This window comes from Artibeus jamaicensis, unplaced genomic scaffold (assembly GCF_021234435.1).
Source record: "Artibeus jamaicensis isolate MK-2021 breed Jamaican fruit bat unplaced genomic scaffold, CSHL_Jam_final contig_525, whole genome shotgun sequence".
NCBI lineage: Eukaryota > Metazoa > Chordata > Mammalia > Chiroptera > Phyllostomidae > Artibeus > Artibeus jamaicensis.
The window spans coordinates 2,811,155-2,837,595 of NW_026521874.1; the positions used below are offsets into that span (position 1 = coordinate 2,811,155).

At 48.6% G+C, this 26,441-nt stretch overlaps 1 protein-coding gene across 5 annotated transcripts in view; it reads left to right on the plus strand.

The window, feature by feature from the left end:
- SBNO1 (strawberry notch homolog 1) overlaps positions 1 to 18,668 on the plus strand; it is a 50,786-nt gene extending 32,118 nt beyond the window's left edge. For all 5 annotated transcript variants that reach the window (XM_053669758.1, XM_037160877.2, XM_053669757.1 and 2 more), the window contains 15 exons: positions 248 to 415; positions 518 to 693; positions 1,101 to 1,232; positions 2,882 to 3,017; positions 3,612 to 3,724; positions 3,814 to 3,885; positions 4,300 to 4,399; positions 7,857 to 7,931; positions 8,963 to 9,109; positions 9,196 to 9,290; positions 9,383 to 9,475; positions 13,640 to 13,777; positions 14,380 to 14,456; positions 15,656 to 15,849; positions 17,181 to 18,668. In XM_053669758.1, coding sequence (XP_053525733.1) covers positions 248 to 415; positions 518 to 693; positions 1,101 to 1,232; positions 2,882 to 3,017; positions 3,612 to 3,724; positions 3,814 to 3,885; positions 4,300 to 4,399; positions 7,857 to 7,931; positions 8,963 to 9,109; positions 9,196 to 9,290; positions 9,383 to 9,475; positions 13,640 to 13,777; positions 14,380 to 14,456; positions 15,656 to 15,849; positions 17,181 to 17,323 — 1,859 coding nt within the window. In that variant the 3' untranslated portion in view covers positions 17,324 to 18,668. The remainder of the gene's footprint in view (positions 1 to 247; positions 416 to 517; positions 694 to 1,100; positions 1,233 to 2,881; positions 3,018 to 3,611; positions 3,725 to 3,813; positions 3,886 to 4,299; positions 4,400 to 7,856; positions 7,932 to 8,962; positions 9,110 to 9,195; positions 9,291 to 9,382; positions 9,476 to 13,639; positions 13,778 to 14,379; positions 14,457 to 15,655; positions 15,850 to 17,180) is intronic.
- The last annotated feature ends 7,773 nt before the right edge of the window (positions 18,669 to 26,441 follow it).

A 26,441-nucleotide genomic window follows, 5' to 3' on the forward strand; every position in this document is an offset into this window, starting at 1 on the left:
GGTGGTGAGCTCTCACCTTGTCTGTCCTACAGAGGTTTTGCTCACTTATGTGAGATGATGACCTCAGGTTAGTGCAGTTATTTTTAACCTCAGACCACGGAATTGTGTGGGTGTCATCATGGGCCACGGGAGTTGGCAAGCAGTCGCAAGTTACCAGCTGACAATACCAAAAAGTTCAGTTGTTTTCCTTTGGTGATTCTGTACGTGTTTTAACAAATGATTTGATATATCTTTCGTTAACTTTCAGATCCTTGGTTAATCCGAAAAGACCACAAAAAAAACAAAGATAAAAAAAGAAAGAAAAGTATAGATCCAGATTCCATTCAAAGTGCCTTATTAGCATCAGGTCTTGGATCGAAACGACCTAGTTTCTCGTCTACACCAGTCGTCTCGCCTGCTCCCAACAGCGCACCAGGTACCCGTCCGTGTGAGCACTGCTTTGTCTGGGGGGCGTGCTTTTACAGAGAACGAGCGTTTAAACTCTGTACCGACTTCTAACAAATGCATTTTTGTCTAGCTAACAGTAACACCAACAGTAACAGTAGCCTTATAACAAGTCAGGATGCCGTGGAAAGGGCCCAGCAGATGAAGAAGGACCTACTTGACAAACTAGAAAAATTGGCTGAAGACCTCCCTCCTAATACCCTGGATGAACTTATTGATGAACTTGGTGGCCCTGAGAATGTTGCTGAGGTAAATGGGTCTTGAGCAGGGCTGCGTCTCACTCTGCTGGTTTTGCTGTCTGTGGAACCCTGGAGCGCGGGCGGTGCTGTGGGTGTCACACGGTGGTCTGCCCGGCGTACTCTCGGGTCTCAGCACCCTGCTCTGCCCTTAGTCCCTGAGTGTCTGCTCCGAGATGCTTGTCTCTGTCCCTGCACCTGTCACTGGTGGCCCCTGGGGTCATTGCCACATGTCTGCTGCCTTCACTGGTGTGGGAACTTTTCAGAACCAGGGGCCATGTTGCAGCATCTGGTACAGCCCAGGTGTGCGGTGCTCGTTGTGTGGCCGTCCCTTCCTCCGCACCAGGTTTCCCAGTGAGGGGTCCGGGGCCCAGTCTCAGGCACCGTGAGTGTTACGGCACTGTCTGTTTGGCTCTGCAGATGACCGGCCGCAAGGGGAGGGTCGTAAGCAACGATGATGGAAGCATATCTTACGAGTCAAGATCCGAACTTGATGTCCCTGTGGAAATACTAAATATCACAGAAAAACAGAGATTTATGGATGGAGATAAGGTATGTTTTTCTCGGATCCCTCCCTTTTGGGGGTGGTTGGGCATTCTTTTATTTTTTAAAGATTTTATTTCTTTTTAGAGGGGAGGGGAGAGAGAAAGAGAGGGAAAGAAATATTAGTGTGTGTGATTGCTTCTCCCATGTGCCTCCCCACCTCCAGGGGACCTGGCCCGCAACCCAGGCATGTGCCCTGACTGGGAATCGAACCAGTGCCCCTTCTATTCGCAGGCCTGTGCTCAGTCCATTGAGCTATGCCAGCCAGGGCTGGATGCTCTTCACTGATAAGAATATTGCCCATACTTTAGGGCAATAGATTAATTTTAGGAAGGTTCTTTTCCTTTTAGTATAAATTATCCCTTTTGAATGTTGTATTTTATATTTTTAAATAATTGCACACAATCACTGAACGCTTTATTTTCTCCCAAAATAAATGTAGTAAGTGTTTTGTGCTGTACACAGACTTAAATATGGTTCTTGGTAGCTTCGGAGGGCTTTGCAGTCTTTAATCCGAATGTTGGGATGCTGCATTCTCTCAGGTCATCCCAGGGGCGCCACATGTGTGTAATGCCAGCCCCGCCTCGTCTGATTCTGAATCTAGACGTGTGCAGTGTGCCCAGTGTACCATGGTCCTTTGGCTGCTGTTCTTGTTACTCTGTCGTGTCGTGTTAGGCAGTTGGCTCTGGGTGACTTGTGAATATTGGCCTGGCCTGGCCTGGCCGAGCACTGGAGAGTGTTCGGTTATCCCCAGGGGCTCTTACTGTTAAATAAACCTCATCAGCTTTTAAGGCTCTCAGCTCAGTTCTTCCTCCATCTGGTTGGAATCGCTTTAAGTGTTTGCTGATGAGATTTTTAAAAAATAGGTAGCACCACTCAGTGCCACGTCTCAGTGTGAAAGGGGGAGAATCAGATCATCTCTGTTTCCCCATACTTTGCATTACTTGTCACTGGGTTTTTCTGCTTTGCAACTAGGAAGTAGATGACAGCGCTGTCAAAATTGTGTCTTAAATGTATTTAAAAGCTCATGTTAGATATTTTACAGGATGTAGGTAGACATGGTACTTTTTTTTATTATGTACTTGTTTCATGAATTTCCCCTATGCTTTGGGAATTTTATTAATTGGAACTAATTTTGGCTGTTCAGTGCCAGAAAACCCAGTCATACTGATTTAATCAAGGTAGAAGGTCATTCTCCCCTGCACACATCTTCCTGAATAGGTGAATGAAGGCTGGTATGGCTGCTTGAAAAGCAGGCATCTTCTGTCTTGTTCTCTAATGTGCAGGTCAGCGTTTCCAAGTTGCCTCTGTATAAGGCAGCTGTTTCAGATTCATTCATTGCACTTCTACATCTCAGCCAGCAGACAGGCGAGACGAGGGGAAGGGCATGTTGTCAGTTTTAAGGACCTTTTCTGAACCTTGTTCACATCAGTACAACCTACTGGTTGTAGCCCACCCTGAGCTGCAAGGGAGACTGGGAAATGTAACCCTAATTCTGGGCAGCCATGCATTCAGCTAAAATTGGGAGTTCTTAATTTAGGAAGAAGAGAGTGGGCAGGAGGGACCCCCAGTATTCAGCCTAAGGACTTTTCTAAGGGTGTATCCCTCTGTGTGTCTTTGTGCAGAGATGATCTTTTCTTCTCTTACATTCGATACAGAATATTGCTATCATATCAGAAGCTGCCAGCTCAGGTATTTCGTTACAAGCAGATCGCAGAGCCAAAAATCAAAGGCGAAGAGTTCACATGACTTTGGAGTTGCCCTGGAGTGCTGATAGAGCGATTCAGCAGTTTGGTAAGTTCCTACACTTAATTTCACCAATAGGCAGTGGAGTCATTGGGGTGACGTGTGCATATCAAAGTCTGTAATTAACATCCGATATCTTGAAACTGAACAGGTGTAGATTTCGGAGGTGTTTCTGGTTTGTATATACCTTCCAGGGGGGAGTTCATCATGAATTTATACCTGGGTCTGAAAATGTATACCAGCTGCAGTGGGCTTCCATGGGGCTTGTGCCGTCCTGTCCAGGACCAGGGCTCTCAGGGGTGTCTTTGTCACACACCTGCCTGAGGTGTACTCATGTACTTTTTAGCTCTGGGGGTCTTCAGGGAGGGCATGGCGCTCTTCCCTCCCTCCCATCCTCATGCTCCTGGTACACCGTGATCATACACAGGACTTTGGAGAGAGTCCAGAGCATCTGTGTGCATCAGCAACACCATGATTAACTGCACTAGGGTAGCAATAATACAAGCATTTAGCGTTTCACAGTTTTGTATTTTTCCTCTTGTTTCAGGGTGTCTGGATATCATCTTAGTGTTAAATTCTAGAAATAGACTTCAGAATTCTGTCTAGTGAACACAGGCTGATTTTTTTTAAATGTTGTTACAGGGCGAACTCATAGATCAAACCAAGTCACCGCGCCCGAATATGTCTTTCTGATTTCTGAATTGGCAGGAGAACAAAGATTTGCATCTATCGTTGCTAAAAGACTTGAGAGTTTGGTGAGTTGTTGAGTTGTGTAGATGTGTGTAAAGGATGGTACGCGGTACCTGTCTTCTGTTCCTTGACTGGGGATTTTGTGTTTTGATAGGGGGCACTTACTCATGGTGACAGAAGAGCAACAGAATCGAGAGATCTGAGCAGGTTCAACTTTGATAATAAGGTACAGTTCAGACTTCAGTGTCTCTGAAACCTTGTGGGGACCGTTTATCATGCCTCCTCGTAGCGTTTTGCTGTAAAATTGTGGTTCCCCATACCCGGTAAGATAGGATTTCACATATCAGTTGGGTCTTTAGTGATCAACTCTGCAATACAATATTACTTTTGTTGGAGAATAGGAAAATAATACACCTCGTGAATGAATCAAGTGTGAGTTCCTGGAAGCGAAGTTACTTGCTGAATGTCTGCTGTGTGCAAAGGTGTAAATTAAGCACTGGAGAGTACAAAATATGTGTAAAGATAACTTAGTCCTATTGTTTTTGAATCTTTGTTACAATAATTAGTTTTATACTGTTCAGTTGATCACATGATTGAATAGTACCCGAATGCTAAAACTTGTTTTTTGTTTTAATTGCAGTATGGAAGAAATGCATTAGAAATTGTCATGAAATCCATTGTAAACCTAGATTCTCCTATGGTATCACCACCTCCAGACTATCCTGGAGAATTCTTTAAAGGTAACTATTAAAAATAATCAGAACAAAGGAAAGTGAGTACTGATAAGGTGGTACTAAAGTTTGTTCCAACGTGCAGTGTTGCTTTAGTTTTTAGTTTTCTTTGACCCTCCATTGCATAAAATTCAGAAATAAGTTACTAGACACCTATGTTGACCAATTATAGTATGCAATAAATTTATTAAATTTTATTTATATGAAGTGCTTTAGCTCTTGACAGCATATTGCATTTTATGACTAGATTAATAAAGGGAAGTCATTTTATTAGATTAATTTTCAAAAAATTTTTTGATTGATTTTGGGGGACAAGATGGAGATAAAGAGAAACATCTATTCATTGGTTCACTCACGGATGCATTCGTGGCGTGATTCTTGTATGTGCCCTGACCAGGAATCAAACGTGCAACCTTGGTGTGTTTTGTTTGTTTTATTATTCTTTAAATATATTTTATTGATGATGCTATTACAGTTGTCCCATATCCCCTCCTTCATTTCCCTCCACCCTGCACATCCTCTCCCACTCACACTCCCCCCTGTAGTTCATGTCCACGTGTCTTAAGTTCTTCAGCTTCTACTTTTCCCATACCATTCTTGCCCTCCCCCTGTTTTCTACCTACTGTCTATGCTACTTATTTTCTGTACCTTTTCCCCCTCTCTCCTCCCACTCCCCTGTTGCTAACCCTCCATGTGATCTCCTGTTGTAGTTGTTTCCTTAGTTTGTTTTCGTAGGTGTGGTTGTTAATAATTGTGAGTGCTGTCATTTTACTGTATGTGTTTTTTATCTTCTTTTTCTTAAATAAGTCCCTTTAACATTTCATATAAAAGGGGCTTGGTGGTGATGAACTCCTTGAACTTGACCTTATCTGAGAAGCGCTTATCTGCCCTTCCATTCTAAATGAAAGCTTTGCTGGATAGAGCAATCTTGGAAGTAGGTCCTTGTCTTTCATGACTTGGAATACTTCTTTCCAGCCCCTTCTTGCCTGTAAGGTCTCTTTTGAGAAATCAGCTGATAGTCTTATGGGAACTCCTTTGTAGGTAAATGTCTCTGTATCTCTTGCTGCTTCTAGGATTCTCTCCTTCATTTTAATTTTGGTTAATGTAATGATGATGTGCCTTGGCGTGTTCCTTCTTGGGTCTAATTTCTCCAGGACTCTCTTGAGCTTCCTGGACTTCTTGGAAGTCTATTTCTGTTGCCAGATTGAGGAAGTTTTCATTTATTATATGTTAAAATAACTTTTCCACTTGTTGCTCTTCCTCTTCCCCTTCTGGTACCCCTATAATTTGGATGTTGGAGCGTTTAAAGATGTCCTGGAGGTCCCTCACTTTTTTGAATTCTTGTTTCTTCATTCTTTTCTGTTTGGTTGTTTCTTTCTTCCTTCTGGTCCACTCCATTGATTTGAGTTCCAGTTTTCTTCCCGCCACTATTGGTTCCCTGTGCATTTTCCTTCATTTCACTTAGCATAGCCTTCATTTTTTCATCTAATTTGCAACCAAATTCAACCAATTCTGTGAGCTCATGATCACCGGTGCTTTGAACTCTGCATCTGATAGGTTAGCTGTCTCTTGGTTACTTAGTTTTATTTGCTGTGGAGCTTTGTTCTGTTCTTCTGTTTGGGCCATTTTTTCTTTTCTTTTCTTTTCTTTTCTTTTCTTTCCTTTCCTTTCCTTTTCTTTTCTTTTCTTTTCTTCTCTCTCTCTCTCTCTTTCTTTCTTCTTTTTTTTTTTTTGTTGGCTTGTCACACCTATTAGGTATGAGGGGCGTAGCCTTAGGTGTTCCCCAAGGCGGGGCAACCCAAGTAGCTAGGTTGTGGTGCTGTATGTGGGAGCAGGGTCCAAGAGGGTACAGTGGCACTTGCTCTGCTCTCTGTTGGACCTCAGTCCCTTCCACCCGTTCCCCCAAGCAAACTGGTCCCTTCTGGTGCTAGTTCCTGGGGTAGGTGGGCTTGTGTACATTCTAGGATCCTTTGGGTCTCTCCAATGAACTCTCTTGTGAGGTTGGGAGTCTCTCCCTGCACCTCAGTTGCCACAGGTGTTTTCATTCGGTGTTTTGAGGCTTTATTTTCTGGCACTGGGGCACTGGGTCGTGCCGTCTGTCTAGCTCCCCAGTTATCTACATGCGAATGTGGGACCTGTGCCAGTCAGCTAGCCACCTTGTGCATGGTGCCCTGCTTCACAATCGCCACCTAGCTGGGTCTGCCAGCTGCCACCTGTACACCCAGGGTGCCTTACGTGCCTGGTGTCACTGCTTCCTGTGCCACGACCCCTCTCCACTTGGCCACCTGACTCCGCTCTGCCTACTGGTCTGGATGCATGTGTGTGTTTCAGCTTCTTGGCAGTCTAACTTCCATACAGTTCAATTTTTCTGTCAGTTCTGGTTGTTATTTTGTTTCTAATTTCTTGTCCTTATTTTGGTTGTGCAAGTAGTCACGGTGTGTCTATGTACGCCTCCATCTTGGCTGGAAGTTCCTTGGTGTCTTGTGATGATGCTCTAACCAGTTGAGCTACCTAGCTAGGACTCATAGTTTTTTATTTAATTGTATTATTTCCCATGTAAACAGCTGTTAATGTACTTTTACCTCAGCCTCTACTGGTAATTTTTGGGCATAAAATGAATTTCCAAAAGGAGGAGGTTTTGTAGACATCTTTGGCTATGATGGTTACCCATAGAATCTAAGCAGCTTTGAGTGTGCAGCAGAGTGCTCACTTGCCACACGAGGGTGTAAATAACATGTCTGCATGTCTCCTCTGGATTCTTTTCTCGGGCTCACTTTGTGAGACAACAGTATTATTTGTTAGAGCTCCGTAACCTGCCCTCTGAAGAACGTGATTCAGAACGTGCTGACTATACATGTATTGCAGCGGGGGGCGGGGGGGCGTTACCTTGTGAATACGGGTAGGTTACGTTTGGGAAGGAAGCATGTTGCTGTTCTTATTTACACAATTATGTAAGGTAGTATTCTGCTACATGTTCAGAATTGTGTAAATTTCACGGGTAACTGCTGTGTAGCCAGGGATCTCCCCTGCCAAAGAGTGCTTTTGGAAAGATGAGCCATTTTTATGAAATACCAAAATACAGTGTGAAGCTTAAGGTTTCAGGGTGCCTGGAGGCCTCGGGGGACTGCAGGTTCCATCTAGTTCAGCTAGTGAGAGCCGCAGAAGATACATAAGTTGTCTTGTTCTTTCTTTTCTGTTTTGTTTTTAGATTTTATTTATTTTAGAGAGAGGGGAAGTGAGGGGGGAAGGGAGAGAAGTATCGATCAGTTGCCTCTTGCATACCCTCTCTAGGGACCTGGCCAGCAGTCAGACCGGAAAGACCTTTTGGTTTGCAGGCTAGGGCTCAACCCACTGAGCCATCGCTGCCAGTGCTGGGCTGTCTTAATGGTAGAGCTTGGTCTGGTTCGACTGGTCAGGTAATAGCTGATTTGGCTGTCAGGTGTTATATGGGTTTATTTTCTTACAGATGTCCGGCAAGGACTGATAGGAGTCGGCCTGATAAATGTGGAAGACCGCTCGGGAATTCTCACTCTTGATAAAGGTAATGGTGTTGGTTTGGCAGGTGCACATGGCTGGTGCTCTGTCAGTGAGGCCCGTTTGGTTCCTTATGCTTCTGTCAGCCGGGGGGGGGGGCTTCCAGTTCCTGGTTCTCCACCCGGTGTTATACTGAGCACTCACAGAGCACTCTGGGCGGCCTCTTTCTGTTCTGGTTATTCAGGGGAGGCTCAGCTTCTGTCTGAAGAGCAGCAGTTCTCAACGCAGGTTGCATGTATGATCAGCTGTGAAGCTTCTATTTAATTATTTACTATTCAAAGATTTTATTTATTTTTAGAGAGAGGGGAGGGAGGGAGAAAGGTAGAGAGAAACATCAGTGTGTGGTTGCCTCTCGCATGCCCCCTACTGGGGACCTGGTTGGCAGCCCAGGCATGTGCCCTGACGGAATCACTGAGCCACACCAGCCAGGGATATTTATTTTTTACAGATTTTATTTATTTATTTTTAGAGAAGGCTAAGGAGGGAGAAAAATGGAGAGAAACATCAATTTGAGAGAGGACCATCAATTGGGTGCCTCTTGGCATGCCCTGTACTGGGGACCTGGCCTGCAACATTCTGCTCTGCTAAGACAGTGCCCAACCCGCTGAGTGATCTGGTCAGGGCAGCTGTGAAGCTTTTTAAAAAGTGAAGTCCAAGCTGGAGCCCAGACAGCGTGTTACCTTTCACAGTTTCGAAACATTCTAACTGTGCAGCCAGAGCTGACCTTCAGTGACTTGTAGCTTTCAAAACTTTACTAGTTAAGAGTTAATGTTGGGGGAACATTCTCATGTCAGACTGTGTTCAGTACCTGGTGTTGAAAATGCAAAAACTCAGTTCATCGGACATTTTGAGTGTGTGCTGTGGTCAAGCCAGTTGCTGGAGATGGAGATGGTCAGACGTTCGCTGTTCTGGGAACGGCGCACAAGTTGGGATGGAAGACTCAAGAGGAGACAGGGAGGCTTTGAACTGAGTTCTGATGAACATAATGTCATGGCCAATTGTGTCTATGAAACCTTTCCTATAACCTTGTCATTACAGATTATAACAACATCGGGAAGTTCTTAAATAGGATTTTGGGCATGGAGGTGCATCAACAGAACGCACTATTTCAGTATTTTGCAGACACGCTCACTGCAGTTGTTCAGAATGCCAAAAAAAATGGAAGATACGATATGGGAATCTTAGGTAAGTGGGAAGATTTTTAACCATCGCATGTATTCCTGTTAAAAACTTTTTTTTTAACATTTATGTGTTGCTTTTTCTTATTCAAGATCTTGGCTCTGGAGATGAGAAAGTGAGGAAAAGTGATGTTAAGAAGTTTCTGACTCCGGGATATTCGACATCTGGTCACGTGGAGTTGTACACAGTGAGTCTCACAGTCAGGCAGCGTTCCGGTGGGCCGTCCTTGGTGGGTGCTCATGGAAGAGTCAAATTTCATTGTTGTTGTTTCTTTGACAGATTAGTGTGGAGAGGGGAATGTCCTGGGAGGAAGCCACCAAGATCTGGGCTGAGCTGACAGGACCAGACGATGGCTTTTATTTGTCCCTACAGGTGAGACGAGTCCCTTTGAAGGTGAATCCTCCAGACACGTTTTCACTGTGGACACTGGGGTTCTCAGCTTGTTTTTTTCTAGTTTTCGAATTGTGTTTAAGTTTCTATGGTTTGATAATTTATTGCTGTAATTGTGGCTTTTCTGTATATGTACACTTTCATTTACTGTTTGTTGGAGAGAGATTGTTAGATTGAATTTTTGAGTTATTAGTCTTTGTAAACTCAACCCCTTTTCCCATAATGCAGTAATCTTTTTTAGTCCTAGTAATGCTTCATGTCTTAAAGGTTCATTTTTCAGTTATTAGTGTAATTACACTCTTTTATTTAGTGCTTGCCTGTGGAACAAGACACGGAGAAGACAGTGTGGGGGTGTGTGTTTACATTCTGACCTGAGCACACACGCAGACGCACGCACGCACGCCTGGCACGGGCCGCGGCTCCTGCCTGCCCCGCTCGGCTCCAGACCGGGGTCCGTCTCACCTCTGCGTCTGCGTCTTCTTTCTTCTGTGCTGACACGCCCTGCTCTCCAGGGCACACAGGGCGATGAAATACTGTGGGTTCTGTAACACAGTAGTCCTGAAAATATGATTTTTTAATTCCTTTTTTTTGCATATTCTCCCATTCTCTCTCCTTAAAAATAGTTGTGTCCTTTGTACATTGTCAGCATGTGGCAGTTACGCAGTGCACCCTCCAGCCTTCACGTCTCAGTTCTGCAGGGAGTGACTTACATTCAGTGCGCCCTCGCTAGTCCTGTGGTGACACTCTGGCCGTTGTGTTGGTCGGAGGCCCCTTCTGCAGCAGGGCTCTCCAGGAGGCCGCCGGTGGAGGCTGGACTCACTGCACTGCAGGCCTGGCTGTGTCTTTGTGCCCGAGAGCCAGGTGTGCGGGCCACGGGCCTTCAGGGCGCGTTTCCTCCCCGTTGATGCCTCCTCTGATGCCTCCTCTGTGCACTGCCGCTGGCTCCAACGGGAAGTGCCATCCCGTTTGGTGGTGTTCTCGTTCGCTCTTCTTCTTCTTTTTAAGATTTCGTTTATTTTATTTTTAAGCAGAGGGTAAGAGAGAGAACGAGAGGGAGAGAAACATCAGTGTGTGGTTGCCTCTCATGCACCCCAAACCAGGGACCTGGCCTGTGACCCAGACACGTGCCCTGACTGGGAATCGAACCGGCAACCAGCCACTGCTTAGTCCACTGAGCTACACCAGACAGGGCTGCTTTCCCTTTTTAATTTAGGTGTTTGTTTGTGGGGGTTTTTAGCCTCCGTGTCCAAAAATGTTCCATTTAAAGTTTTGTGATCTTGTTAGAGTATATGCTGCTGTTAGTCGTTCTTGGTCAGTATTCTTAGGTATGTGACATGCTCTTTAAGTACATGGTTTTAAATCGTGTGGAAAATTTTCTGAATTCTTTTTATTTGCACAGTTTTTAGTACTCTGTTTCCTTGAATTTTTCCTTTTATCGTTACCTTTTTGTATCCATACATTAGATCTTCGTTTCTAGTATCTTATTTTTCTTCATCTTTCTCTTAACAGCTTTATTAAGATAACTCATATTCCATACAATTCATCCATTTACTGTGTAATATGATTTTTCTTGTTACATTATTTTTCATATTGTTGTAAAGTATATGCAAAATTTGCCACTTTAACTGTGTTTAAGTGGCATTAGTTATGTTCACAGCATGTTGTATAACCATCACCACTATTTCCAAAACTTTTTCATCATTCCAAATAGAATATGCCCATTAAACAGTAAGCCCTCCTTCCCCCTTCCCAGAGCTTTCAGGAGCCCCTAGTCTACCTGCCGTCTCCATGCATCTCCGTATTTAAGCAGAATCCTGCAGTCTGTCCTTTCGTGTCTTCTTTCACTCAGCACGACAGGGTCATGGTTCACCCGCGCCATGGCCTGTTGCAGAGCTCCATTCTGTTTTCACGATTGAGTCCCATTCCAGGGTGTGCATAGACCCCTTGCACTTTTTAGTCATAAATACTTACAGAGGGACCCACTGTAAATGAAGACTTGGTTCATGGTCCTGCTCCCTGGTGCAGAGCATCTGTGCAGATGCTGCAGGTGGGACCACGCTGCCGAGGACCTGTCTAGAGGCAGGGCCCTGCGTGACTCTCTGAAGAGACAGGGAGGACAGTTACAGGGCTTGCAGGCCGTGTATGGTCCCCGCTTTGGGTTTCTCCCCTTCCTCCCTCCCACCATCCTTCCCTCGTTTACACCTCGAAACTCCAGAGCTGTGGGCCAGGTTCGGCCTGGCCTCGCTTACTGGTCCCTGACCCAAGTGCAAAAGCTCTTTAACTGGATCTGGCTCCTAGTTGGGTTGGTTTGCTTGAAAATCTTACTCAGATCGTTGTAGGTTCACATGAGGTTGTAAATAATAGAGAAATTCCCTGTGCAACAGTTCCCCTAATGGTGGCAGTTTACAGAAGTACAGTATAGTATCACAGCCAGGGTACTGATACAGCTCACCAGGTCTTATCCGTATTTCTCTCTTAGGTGGGATTTTGATGGGCTCACGTAGCATATTGGCTTTTGTTTTTCATTTGAAATTATTGCCAGAATTTAAAACGTCAGTAGATTTCTATGAATGAGCTGATGCCTGGCCTTAAGTGAAAGGACATGGTAACATCCGGCCTGGGTTCCTTCCGGGCAGGTGGCCCTGGAAGGGGCGTTGCCCTGGGGAGGTCCGGGAGGTTGGCTCTTTGACTTGGACCCCCACAGTGATAGGCCAACACGCTTCATGAGTTCTTTCCCGTGTGTCAGCACCAGGGAAACTTTCTGGTCACTTCTCTTTCCTCTGCGTCGTGATAGGCAGTGATGACAGCAAATTAACTGGACGCTGCCAAGTCAGGTCATACTGCTACTTGCTTGAAACATTGTGCCTTCAGTGTAAATGGATCGAGTGTTTTACGTCAGCTGATAAAAAAATTGAAAATGTTATTTTCACCTTAATCACTGTTTTCATAGACTTTGCAGAATCATATAAATAATGTTTCAAATCATTTGAACAAGTAAAAGACTAAGGACCTTTAGTATCTGTGAAAAATAAAATGTTAAGTCTTTTTATTTTATTGGTGCAAGAATGACCTTAAAATAAAAACTTAGTCTGCGAACCACAGGATCGCAGTTGAATTCCCAGTCAGGGCACATGCCTGGGTTGCAAGCCAGTTGTTCCCTGCAGGCCAGTTCCCAGCAGGGGACGCACTAGAGGCAACCATACATTGATGTTTCTCTCTCTCTCCTTCCCCTCTAAAGATAAATAAATAAATAAATATTTAAAAAATAAAAATAATAAAAAATAAAAACTTAGTTCCTCAGCAAAATGTTCATACTGTTGAGAGACTTGAAGAATGCCTTTATTTTGAAACTTTCTTTTTTCTTTTGTTTTTTCTCCGAAGATTATTGCTTAGTCATTGTTCACTGTTCTTTAAAGGAGATACTAGTTTTCCAGCTGTATTTTTCCTTGAATTAAATGAAAGGTCCTGTGACTCCTCTCTCTGAGGATTTCTCTCGTGAGTCCAACTTAAACCCCGTGCACGTACGTGCCCCCGTTTGTCTGATGCGCCCCCCCCATTCTGTGCACACAGTTTGGAGGGCGTGGCTGGCGCCTGGCCTTCCTGGCGCAGTTCTCCCTGCACAGGTGGCACGTTGACACCTCACTGCGCCCTCCTGGCAGCCCTGGGGCGAGTCCACCCCAGCGGGAGAGGGGCTCAGAGGACGGTGGTGACCAAATCGCTGTTTCGCAGGTCGTGTGTTACTGTAACTTGAAGAAGAATAACGTTCCCATGAAAAAGCTCAGACAGCAGGTTGCGGGGGCGGAGAATGTTCCTCTGCAGACCCTTCAGGCCCATGTCCGACTCCTGCTTCATGGTGCAGTGGCTCTGTGGGCCGGAGCCGGGCACTTGGACAGCGGTGCTGTCAGAGCTCCCCCGAAACAGTGTCCTAAAGACTGTCCGGGCCCCCAGCCTCTGTCCCAGGCCCGGTAGTCTCATGGTCCAGGCTGATAGCCCTGCTCCGGCCCGTGGCCCTGGTCGCTGGGTCAGGTCCACGTCTGTGCGCTCGTGTTTGGCGTCACAGTGTGTGCTGTGGGGCTGGCCCTGGGAAGCAGCGTGTCTCACACTGCGTGGTGACCAGTCTTCACGTGCTCTCACTTCTCTTAACAGATAAGGAACAACAAGAAAACTGCCATCTTAGTTAAAGAAGTGAACCCGAAAAAGAAGCTTTTCTTAGTTTACAGACCAAATACTGGGAAACAGCTGAAATTAGAAATTTATGCTGATCTGAAGAAGAAATATAAGAAGGTATTTTTTGTTTGTATGCCATGCTATTTATATTTATTTTTTAATAACATCGAAACTACTTTTAGAAGAACTTTGTATTTATATGTAAAATTACTTAATATTTGATTACTGGAAAATAGTTTTCAGAAAAAAAATTGTCAAGGTTTGTTATATTAGTATTCCTATTTTAATGTTATCTACCTTTAAGAAACCTATAAGGTGATTATTTGAAATAGCTTGTGTTGTCACGAAAAAAGTTTTCAGTAAAATTAGAAGTTGCTATTTTTATTTACTTAGAGGGGGAAGGAAGGAAACAGCTCTTGATTTGAATATAAACTGCAATGATATCTAGATGTTTTTCCTAACAGTATTAGTTACTATTTTATTATTGGTGTTCCCTTCTACCACTATTTTAGGCATCGTCACTTGGGAACAGTTTTAATTAAGCCAGCTCTTTGAGAAATTTGTTCCTCATGGTAGAACTTGATAAGTGGTTTTCAGATGCAACCAGTAGTAGCAAGGGCCAGGCTCTGTGTGGACAGCGTTCGAAGCTGGCTTTAGTGGCCAAAGAGGTTCGTGTCATGCAGTTCTGACTCGGTGGCGCTTCTTCCTTCCTTTCGTAGGTGGTCTCGGACGACGCCCTGGCTCACTGGCTGGATCAGTATAATTCATCTGCAGACACTTGTACTCATGCTTATTGGTTAGTATTTGGTTCCTCTCTGTTTCCCAAGTGCCACTGAGCTATAATTCGGCGTGTCTGGGAACACGGGAGCTCGCCACACCTGGTTCTCTGAGCTCCCTCCTGCCCGCTGCCCCCTGGTCGTGGGGGCTCACGTGTTGCTCTCAGTGTCGAGTCTGATTCTTCCCTCCTGCTCTTCATCCCTGTTTCCCTTTTTTCTTTCCTCTCTCTTTTTTAAAAGCTTTTCTGAGTCCCTAATCAGTGTTTTATTCTGAAGGCTAGGGAGTTTGGGGAAGCCCCCACAGGTGCCTCTAGTGGCTAGCAGTGCCCGAAAGCTGGGCCGCTGATCCCTGGCAGCGCCTCCTGTGCTGCTCAGTCCCCGAGGCTGCCCCTGTGGGTCTCAGTGTTGTCACCCCCTCACGGTGTTCGTCGGGGCTGGGCAAGGGTGTTTTAATACTCTGAAGCTCTTGATTCTCTTCACTGTCTCCTTAGCCATTATCTGGTTAACGGGGTGTTCAGCCCACATCATGAAAAGAAATATAAGGGCGAATTTTAGCTAGATGTTAAAATTATTTGTACTTACTTTTTTACATATGTGAAGTTAGATGGATTTGCTGGGCAGTTAGATGGATTGATGTGGGCAGTGTTTTTGTTTTGTGAGTAATTAATACTGTTAGAAATTAGGAAGACTCTTTTAGAGCTGGGGGAAGGAAGGGAGAAAGAGAGGGAGGGAAACCTCCGTGTGCAAGAGAAATATTGATTTGTTCCCCCCGGTCTTTGCGCCCCGACCAGGAGCCAGACCAGAAACCCAGGCACATGCCCTGTGGCCAGGCATCGGCCCAGGTGGCTTGGGCTTTGTGGGGTAACCCCCGGCAACTGAGCCACGCTGGTCAGGGCTGGCAGGGTTGCTTTATACGTCAGCATTAATGAATGTAGTAACGTCCACAGTAAACTAGCGGATGTTAAAGTGGAAAATGTTTACATTGATATCAGCATTGGTAAGTAAGCTATTTTACATGTAGGCCCCAGAAGTAACTAATTTTACAAACCAGCAGTGTTAGTTAACATTGGAAAGTGTAATTCAGTGTGCCAAAAGGATTGCGATCTAAGAAACCCTCAGTAGTAGGCAGCTGATGTTTTGGCATTTTCCACTTGGAATTTGGGTTGACTGCGGGTCTTTGTCTGTGTGTGCATGTGTAAACAATCCCCCTCTCTCCTAGGCGTGGCAACTGCAAAAAGGCAAGCTTGGGGTTAGTTTGTGAAATAGGCCTTCGTTGCCGCACGTACTACGTGTTGTGCGGCTCGGTACTGAGCGTCTGGACAAAAGTCGAGGGCGTGCTCGCGTCGGTCAGTGGCACGAACGTGAAAATGCAGATAGTCCGGCTGAGGACAGAGGACGGGCAGCGCATTGTCGGTGAGTCTGAGAGCTGGGGGAAGACCTCTTTTTTTTTTTTTTCCTTTCCTTTTTATTTTTTAATTTTTTTAATGTATTTATTGCTTGGGGGTATGTTGTGGAGAAAGGTAGCTTTGGTGTTTCGCTTATTTATGCATTCATTGGTTGATTCTCACATATGCCTGACCGGGTTCAACCCAAAGTCTTGGCATGTCTGGACACTGACTGACCAACCGAGTCACCCGGCCCAGGCCTCTTCTTACGTCTTAGAATCTCACCATCTCCTCCAGCATGGGGCAGAGTGTGCTTTGCATGTTCTTAAAATGTTGAGCAGGACTTAAGCCTCTGAGTGGACACCGCTGGTTAAAGTCCTGAGGTGACCTTTTCGCTGCCCCTCTCCTCCCCTTCCTCCCCCTCCTCCCCTTCCTCCCCCTCCTCTCCTTCCTCCCGGTTGCTGTCTGTGTGCACTCCCGGCAGGAAGGCTCAGCTCAGCCTCATGCCCAGGACCGTCTGTCTGCCGTGTGACGGTTATGGGGCCAGACTGAGACTGGAGCTCAAAGCCACAGCGCAGAGGGTGGACTGGGGCCCTGCAGGGGCAGGGGCCAGGGCCGGGGCTAGGGCTGGGGCTGCCTGTTCCCACCACCAGATAGGTGCTGGGCCTCCTGGGGGTCCGCCCAGTGCTCATATCTCCCCCTCCGGGCCGTCCTTCTCCCTTGGAGCAGCTTTCCTCTGTGCCGTTAGCTGCAGGTGGGCAGTCTGTGGCTTGGCTCAATCCATGAACATTGTTTTGACCCTCAAGTACTTTAGGTTGCAAGATTTCATTTGAATTGGAGTCCCTCCTGTAAAATTCAAAAGCTTGAATTTTTGTCTTTAAAAACACACACAGCAGCTACTCTGGAACAGTGAGGCCTCCTCACTCCCACCTGGGAGGGGTTTGAGGTTCCCTAGCCCAGGGCCTATGCTGTCCAGTGGGCTGGCGTGCGGCTGGGTCAGCTGGCATTGGCACAGCTCCGTGGTCTTTGCTGGAACCTTGCTACCTGCCGAAGGAGGCGGCGTTGGCGCGTTTGGGGAGCTGCAAAGAAGTGAAAGATAGGAAGGTACTGAATTTGACCGTCTGCTCCTCCCCCAAGAAGACATGAAGATGCATGAGTGTGCTCAGGTGTTTGTGGGCACCACTGCCGAGGAATCGTGTTTCTTCTGAAAGAGCCGTTTTGGTTGTTAGGTAGTTGTTTCGATTTTGTATGGAGTCTTGTTTATCACACCTACATCTCATTTGGAATTTGCCGTGCAGCGTGAAATCCCGTATGATTGTTCCTGGGTGCAGCCTTTACAAAGTCTCATTTCTGATGCAGGTTTGATCATCCCTGCAAACTGTGTGGCCCCCCTGGTAAACCTCCTCTCCACCTCGGACCAGTCCCAGCAGCTCGCGGTCCAGCAGAAGCAGCTCTGGCAGCAGCGCCACCCCCAGAGCATCGCCAACTTGAGCAGCACTTAAGGACAGACAGGTTTCAACATGGATGCGTCTGAAATGCTGTCGTAGCATATCATTTGCATAAAAATCAGGGACAGTTTCCAAAGAATTAGAATTTTTTTCAGTTGTGCTCTCTCTAGTTAAATTTTTTGGGAATAAGGACAAACCTGGAATAGATAGCAAAACTGAAAATCAGCAGTGCCGATGGTGGCACATATGTCTCTCCTTTTGCTTTGCCCGTGGTACTTCCCATACACTTCTGCTGTGGGGGAGCAGCGGGGGGTGTGCGTGTGCGTGTGTCCGTCCGTCTGTCTGTCTGTGAGTTTGGTGACGGCTGCGAACCACGGTTGGTTTAAAAATGCTTGGAACTTCCCAAACTGGCTTTACTTAACGTTCCACAGTGCTCAGGGTCAATGCAGGGCGCCCACGCCGTTGCCGGGGCGCTTCTCCCCGGGTGCATGCGTTTGGGTCTGTAAATGTAGAGAATATATAGCAGTTTCTTTTTCCAACTTAACTAAACACTAGGTTATTAAAGCATGCAATGAAAGGCTGCACATCACGCATTCAGGTTTTTCCCTAGTTTCTGTTCTGACAGTGCATGTTTTCCAAAGCATGCGTAAACAAGACTTAACACAGATGTCACGTGACGGAGAGAAACTCGTAGGTGTATCGCATCGGTCATTGCATTTTTATAACGTTCATACCTGGGTGTTGCTTCTAACCCTGTGGCCCTATCCCCACCCCATTCTCCTGCCCCAGGTTCCTTGTTAAGGTGATAAGTACAAACATTTTCTTTGTGATAAAACCCTTAAAAGTTCATTTTAATGTATTAATAGTATTCCTAATGAGTGCTGCAAAAACGGCTGCAAGCCTGCTTTTCTCAAAGTTCCATTTTCCTTAACTTAAGGTAGTTTTAAAAAGAAGGACGACTTGGCTTCCATCTTGCAAACCATCCTTTTTTTACTCCAGATCTTAATTCGTTGGTCACTCATGGAAAGGAGACCTTACTTGAGTTGTAACGTAGACAACGAGGAGACACTTGAGGCTTCTGCTGTATGTTGATTTCTTGTTATTGTTACCCAGTAACTTGAATATTGTTTAATGTGTTGTAAGACATTGTAGAGTTTATCTCAAGCTGTTAAAAATGGTAATGTACAAATGTGAATAGACACTTATCTATAATATGGGTAAGTTTCGTTTCGCCTATAATAGATGTTTTATAAAAAAGTGAGGGGACAATTGGTCTTTTTGTTTCCCTTTTTTTTTTTGCACAGGTTGCACTATTGAAAAATTGAGATTGTACAAACCTGGCCGAAAGCTGCAAGATACCACAATCTTGTAGATGTTGAATAAAAAGTTACTACCCTAACCAGCAGTGGACTCTTGTTTAGGCCCTCAGCTCCTTCAGAGGCTGTGACTGGGATGCTGGTCCACGCGGCCTGGCTTGCAACCTCCGCTCAGAACTGAGGTGCTGTGGACGCAGTGGGTCACATGGTGGGCCTTCCAGTGTTTCTCCAGTTGATTCGTTTTCCTTTGTTACCTTTTGGCTTGGCTCAGAGTCAGGGGAGGCGGATGCTAAGTGGTGATGAGCCGGGGCTGTTGCCTTTGGGTTTGGTCCCCGCCGGTGTGGTTGCGTCAGGGTCAGCGCAGGTTTCCCTCCCTGGACACGTTTATCCCAAGGCCCGAAAGAGCAGACAGAGTGTTGGCCGTGGGCATGCTGTACCCAGCGGACGCAGCTTCTGCCTTCAGTCTAGTGCTCACAGCTCAGCCAGTGTCCCTTGTTAGGGCCAACAGACCCAGTTGGCAGCCAAGAGCAGAGTGTCCCACCTGTAGCAAAATTTCTCAGGTCTTTCTGTTTTTAAATCAGTAGCCCAGTCAGCTCCTGTCAACATACTAAGTTGAACTAGAACTGGGGGAGGAAGCCTGACAAACCTGCCTGCTCCGGGACAGCTGAGGGGCGGGGCAGGGGAGGAAGGAGGCTCCCTGGGGCTGTGAGCCCCGCCCTCTTTTCTCTGTGTGTGGGGGGGTGACCTTGGGCAGGATAGGGTCTTCAGCAGGCAGTGTCAGCACACGGACTCTTGAGCCTACCGTTAGTTGACCCCCGCAGTTCTCGGTGTGATGTTTGCTCTGAAACTGGCTACTTGATGCAAAGGGGTGTGTGGATGCCCTGTTCTTGGTGGAACAGCTTTGTTGGGCTCTTCAAAAGTGACGTGCAGAAGTGAGGCCTCTGAACACTTGCCAAGTAGACCGCAGTGTCAGCCAGCGTGCATGCGTGGGGAGTGAAGGGCCCTGGGCCCCTGCCCTGTGTGGGGTAGTGTTAGCATGGGCACCTGGAGCCTGCTGTGCACCCCCCTCCCTGGAGGAGAGCATGTGACCCTCACACTGCCCTCAGCCAAGTCAGCAAGGCGAGGCTGGCCACCACGGGGGAGCCCCGCACTTGGGGCCCTCTCCATCGAAGAACCAAGCCTTCATGGCAGCTCCCTTCCACACAGCAGCTGCCATCCATCCCTAAGCACAAGGATGGCCTGTGAGTCACGGTGGCGTTTTCAGAGTTGGCAGCCTCGATGGTCCTGAAAACCGCTGCCCGAGCCCAGAGCTGCCCGGGTCGTGGCTGGGAGAGGGTGCGCCTCCCAGCCTCCGAACTAGAGTTCCTTCCTGCAGGGAAGGGAAGCTACCCACGTTGGGGGTTCCTGAAAGCATTTGACAGAATATTTCTTTAAATATACCTTGATCAAAAAGTATTTTAAGCGATTTTCTCTTTTTGCTGCTAAATTGCAGGTACCTTCTTCAATATTCTTTCTTTATACCCAAAGTTAGCAAGATCCTGCATCCAAGTAAAGCAGCCGACTGTGTGTGTATGTGTGCTTACTGCAGAACAGTTAATTAGCACTTCAGAAAGCCTCGAGTTGCAACAGTAAACCTTTTTAGTTTTATTTTGCCTCATCTGTAAAGGTAGAAGGTCTAGGTCAGCCAGCTCCAGGGAAACCGACCGTCGCAGAGGCCGGTTTCTGGCTGGGGTGCTTGGGGCATTTGTTTGCTGAAGGACGCACGTGCTGCTCGCTCATAGCAGGTGTGACAGGGGACGGTGTGACCAGCACTGACGCTTGTGTGATGGGAGCTCCCACCCCCCTCCCCCCTCCACTTTCATTTAGCAGGAGGGGGAAAGTGCTAGATTAGAAATGACTGATGCATCTCAGCTTAATGAAAGTAGGAGCAGAGGCAAAGTGTTTTTCCCTTTGGGTCTTTTTCTTGATGCGAGGTTAAGAGGAAGGTCACTGTCTAAAGCCTCTGGCGGCCGCTCCTGGGTGATGCTTGGTAGTTTCTGAGAGCGGGGTGCCTGCGTCTCTGTCAGTCTTGGGGCCCAGTCGGCGTGTGTCTGGGAGGGTCAGGCAGGCTCCCAGCAACTCCGGCATGGGCTGGGATGGTGGGCTTGTGGACCGTCCGCCTGCGTCTGGGGGTCTCCCCACCAGCCACACGCGTGCACATGCACCAGGCCCGTGTGGGCTGCTGGACGCGGCACGCAGTCCGTGCGTCCATGGCTCCAGCTGTACGCAAACACCACTTGCAGGAACTTCTCATTGGCTGCCAGCGTCTAACACAAATCAAGTGTCTTTGAAAGGCATGTGAGTGAAGGAAACACGTCTCGGTACCTGCATCTCGAGTTAGCTAGTGATTTTCTTGAGTCCAAACCCACTTTCTGATTTTATGCTGTACTTATATATGTACATAGATATGTATATATAGAAACGAGTTCTTTTGGATTCTCAGTGTAAATATTCCTTGTAAATTGGCATCTCCTATCAACTAGTGTCCCCTTTCCTTCCTTCAGTCCTATTTATTCTTTTCTTGGCTTCTCATACGGGACATCTTATAATTTTTTGTTAATGTGGAAATGTATGAAAAGTCCTTAATTGAATTTATTCACATATTTTAGAATTCAGTTTTGCATCTTTGCTTTGAATTCCAGTGTGTGTTTTGTGTTAATATTTTTCGATATGCCTGATTGTGTCCTGCATTTTTACCACGCAGTTGTGCTGTGTGAAATGCATTGTACCTGGGGGCGGGGGGTGTACTTGAGTGCAATCTGATACTGTCGTTCTGCAACCGGGCGCGCTCATTCCTGTTGCTCTTCGGAAGCTGCGTGAGCCTGATGTCCACAGAACTCTTCCCAAGACTTCCTTCCAGCTCCTCGAACTTCCTCGGTGCATCCGGGGTCAGACCTGGCTCCTCGGCAGACCCACGGGCTCCCGGCGGTGCCGTGTTGGAGGCCTGCCCCGAGTCCCTCGCCTGTGGCTCTGCATCCGGGAGGGGACCTGGCCGGTCTGAACAGTGATCCACATCCTGCTGCTGCTGCGATTCTCTGTGTCTCTCCGAGAAGTCGGGCGTGTACTTCTAGCCCGCAAGTGACCATCAGAAACGTTCTTTGCAGTGAACCCAGGCCGCCCGCCTCTGCTCTCTCCTGGCAGAGAGAGTGGCAGCCGATGAGGAGACAGGCCTGCTGCGTGCCCGTGTTCGTGCTGACAGGTGACACTAGACAGTGTACTTGAAGGAGTGGCTGTCACCCCGAAGAGCAACAGCAGGGCGGCTGTGGAGGCCGAAGCCTGTGGGCAGACTCCGTGCCGAGGGCAGAACAGGCAGGGACTGGAGCAGGGACTGGCACTGGGATCCCCGCGCCCCTGCCGCTGTCGTTGTGCTGGTGAATTGCTCTCAACCGAGACGGCCACACACCTGTGGGCCGAGCTGGACCGAGCCTTCCTTACCTGTTAGTGTTGCCAGCGGGGGGACCCACGTGCTGGGGGCTCGTCACCAGGAGGCAGATGTTGGGTTTTTACCTCTAGGTTTTGCGCCTGGAAGAAACTGTTCTCTGTAACTTGCAGGCCAGACTGCTGTGAGCATTTCCTGGGCCTTTCACTCATGAACACATTTCATTCACTACTGTCGAAAGTTTCTGAGTTGTCTGCATTCGGCCGAGTCCCAGGAGCCTTGTGTGTTGTGGAGTGGGGCTGGCCTCCTCCAGCGCCCGCCCGCCGAGCGGTCAAACGGCCCTCGGCATTGGCAGTGTGCCCTCTGCAGCAATGCAGCAGGGCGTGGGCAGACTGGGACTGTCCCTGTAGTGCGGTCAGCAAGGGGCCGGGCTGCAGGGGCGGGGGGGTCTTGGCATGAAGGTCGGCCCTGGCCCTGCCTGGAAGGCCTTTGTCGCTGTGACACATTGTAGCACAGAAAAGGACCAAGAAGCTCTGGCCCTGCCTCCCATGTGGGGGGCGAGGCCAGAAGCGCGTTTTCCACTCAGCTCCTTGAAGTCTCACCGCCATCTGACCAAAACAATCCCGCCCATGGTTTTCACTGAATTCACAAACTACTGATGCTCATTTTCTTCAGTAACCACTTGCGACCATGAGAGGTGGGAAGAGGCGCCCCGTATCTCTGCAATAAACTTCCGCCAGGTTCTACCTCTGCTGAGCAAAGGGTACTTTTATAGGTAGCTGTAGCCCTTCCTCCTCCACCAGCCCGGCATGGTGTGCACACGATGGAGCCCAAAGGCCTTTTGAAACAAAGGTGGAGGTCAACTCCCCGGGTTGTTTTCATTTCCTTCTCTTTTTTTTTGAGACTCCCCTGTGTTACTGCTCTGTTTCGATGTCTGTCTGTCCGTCTGTCAGCTTGTGAAGGGTTCGCACTTCCTTGGCACTGCACCGCTGTGCTTGCCCCCCGTGGCGACTGTCCACCATTCCACTGCATAAAGCTGCCCGCGACACCGGTGTTCAGGCAGTGAGCATGCGCCGGGCTACGTTGGGCAAGGTTCACTCACCCGTGTGTGTCAGGACGGTCAGCCGTGCAGCGGGACAGATTCTCTGTTCAGTTGTGTATTTTGGGTTTTGTTTGTCTTTTGGGGTTTTGTTTTTTGGGGTTTTTTTTGGGTAAGATTCCTAAATAAATGCAACTGGCTAATGTGCTGCTTCTCTCGGTGTGTTCTGTGCCCCGGCTCTGGGCCGTACCAGGGCCAGCACGCTCCCCTGGAGGGCCGCCGTCGGCTGGCCTCGTCCCACGAGAGCAAGTGTTCCAGGGCTCCTTGGGGTGTGGATTGTGGAGCTGAGCACGGGACAAGTGGGTGGGACTCTGGGCCTGGGCCTGCAGCCGAGCAACGCAGACTCAGCTGCCTGCTGCCACAGAAACCAAACGCATGAGGCCCGGGCTGCTATGAGAGAGAGAGGCCTGTTCAGGGGCCCCACCTCCAGGCCCAGCCCTGCAGCCACACCAGAACAAAGCCGGTGTCCGGAGCTCCTGCTGCAGGTTGGAGCCCAGTCCCTAGGTGCCCGCAGACGGTTTCTATGGCATCCTAGTCCCCACCTGGGTGGCAGAGCTCGTTCCCGGCTGCAGGTCACGCAGGCTTCCTCCTGGCGCTTGTGCGGGGCACGGGTGGCCATGGCAGTCAGTGCAGCTGCTGGGGCCGCAAGGTGCCCTGGGACAGGGCTTGCGGACGCACTGGGGAGCGCATGGCCAGGTGGCCCAGAGAGCCACGGAGGCTCCCTCCTGGCGGCCATGCACAGCCGCCTGTGGAACGAGCAGGCCAGTGCCCCAGGTGAGCCCCCTCACGTGCCAGAGCCTGAGAGGGCGTTTCTTTGTTCCCCAGGCATTCTGTGGTTTGGGTGTGGGGCAGACCAGGCACTTCCTCAAGTTGACCAGCTTCCCAGACTTCAGGCGCTTCCGCTGGGTCACCTCCCAGCCAGGCCCTTCTTCCCCGGGCTAGACAGGCAGGCTGGCCCAGAACCTCCCCTGCGCCATTCCAACCTCTGTCTCTCTGAGCCTGCCTTCCCTCCGTGTCCCCCACCAATCTGGTACCGTGGGGTGCGGGGAGGGCTCTTTTTCTACCCAGTTATCTCTTGCGTTCTGGTCTCAGCCCTGTCCGTGGATATTTCCAGCTCTTCAGGTGCCACGTAAGGATGTCCCCCCTGCCGCCATCTCTGGACTCCCCTGGTCTCCTGTGGGACTGTCCACTGGTAGCGGGGCCCAGCTCCTGCCTGCTGCCACTGCTCCCAAGACCCAGTTCACCGGGCGTCCTCCCTGAAAGGCACCCCAACTCTGGGCAGCCCTGCATGTGGGGGGAACCAAGGCACGAGGCTCTCCTGAAAACCCATGCCTGCCCTGGCTGCAGTGGCCCGGGACTGAGCACCCGCCTGCGAACTGAAAGGTCACTGATTCGATTCCCAGTCGGCACACGCCCGGGTTGCAGACTGGGTCCCCAGTCAGGGGCATGCAAGAGGCAACCGTACATGGATGTTTCTCTCCCTCTCTAAAAGTAAATATATTTCTTTAGAAAGTCTGTGCCTGAGGTTCATCAGCCATCCAACCTGCAACGCCTAAGAGTTAAGCCCTACCTATGAAAAAACGAAACAGAAACTACTGTAGATAAGCTAGCAGGAAATGGGGAGCGCCTAGGGGGTGCAGTCACGCCGTCCTTGACCCTCGCCCTCGCAGACAGAGTTGTGCTTGAAAGCTGCAAAAGGCCTTTGAGCCTCCAGTTTTTGTGCAATGGGTACCTGTACTGAATTCAGTTAAGGGTTCCATTAGCAACAGCTCTGTGTGTCTCACACTGGGCCACATGCTGCCTCTAAGAGTGACTGCTGGTGGGCACTAATCCCAGGGTTGAAGACTGTAAGCAAGGGGCTGGGGTTCCAAAGGAGCTGGCGGGACTGTGCCGGAGCCCCGGGGGTGGGGGCCCAGGAAGGCAGCGGCCCTTGCGCTGGCACCAGACGGCCTGGAGGAAGTGGGGTGGACAAAAAGCGGGGTGTTGACTTTATGCTAGGACAGTGCTCTGGGCCCAGTGACAGAAAAACGAGGGTTGGCCAGGAGTCCGGTCAGCTCTTTACAAGAGAACGTGGGCCCGAGGCGGGGAGAGGACACCTCGCAAGAGAGAGGGGTCAGCTGCCCAGAAAAAAAGTGACTGGATCCCTTTGCCGTGTGTGACCCTGTCACTTTACAGGTGAGGTGACAGGCACCAAGGTTGGGGACCTAGCAAGTGGTTGGGACCCTCCCCACGGTGTCCCGGCCAGGAGTCTCAGCTCCCCTGGACCTGGAGGAAGGCAGGCGGAGGGAGGGAGAATGTGGTTTGTGTTTTCTCGTGTTTGGAACATGGCTTCTCTGTGAGTCCCTCTGCAGGGTTTGAAACGCTTCGGCATACCCATCTATTTGTAGCTTGCAACACTTAAGGGAATTTAATCAAATTTGCAAATGGTGTTAACGTTTAGGGGGATTTAATCCTGTCAAATACATAAGATAATTGAGCATTAATTGAGGAACAAGGGAGAAGGGAGTGTTTTACGTTTCAACTAAAATTTTACTAAAAGATTTGTTAAGGTGAGCTTGAAGACTGAAAGGAAACTTGTTCTTACATGTATAGTGTTACCAAATTGAGTGTTAATTTGAATACCAAATGAGAGACCAGACCTCCTGTGGACTCCCCCCCTCCCCCCATCTGAGTTTTTCAGTTCCCATTTGCCTTGACCTTGCACCCCTTCAGGTTCATTCTCTACTCAAGTCTGCTCTGGGCCTTGCCGAAGTGTGTTCCCCGGGTCTCTGCACTCATGGACATTTGCACCAGCCAATCTTTGGTGGCGGGGGGTGGGGTGGGAGGGGGCTGCCAGGGGCATTGGAGGGTGTTTAGCAGCATCCCTGGCCTCCACCCACTAGACACCCCAACTCTGACACCCGGTGCCTGTCCCCAGCTGTGACCCCCCGAAGTGCCCAGACATTGCCAACTACCCTCTGTGGGGCAGAATCGCCCCCGGGGGAGAAACACTGCCCTGAGTGAGTCAGCCATGGAGACGCAACGTCCGCCCGAGGCTGTGCTCTCGGTGCACGTGCACACGAGTGTGTGTGTGTGTGTGTGTGTCACAGAACACCAGGCGCAGGAATGAGGGGGCACCACCCCCGAGAGACCGAAAGTACAAATGGGAATTGGCTAGAGCTTTGGAGTATGTACAATTTCCATAAGTATGAATATTTATCAGCTAGTCATTTGAGAGCAGGATGTAAAGAAGCCATCTGTGGAGGCCTTTACGGAGAGAAAGGAGGCTAAAAAAATGTGCAAAATGCTTATTTTTAGAGTCCAATTCTCGGCAAGTTGGCTTTGTCCGCTGAGAGCTGC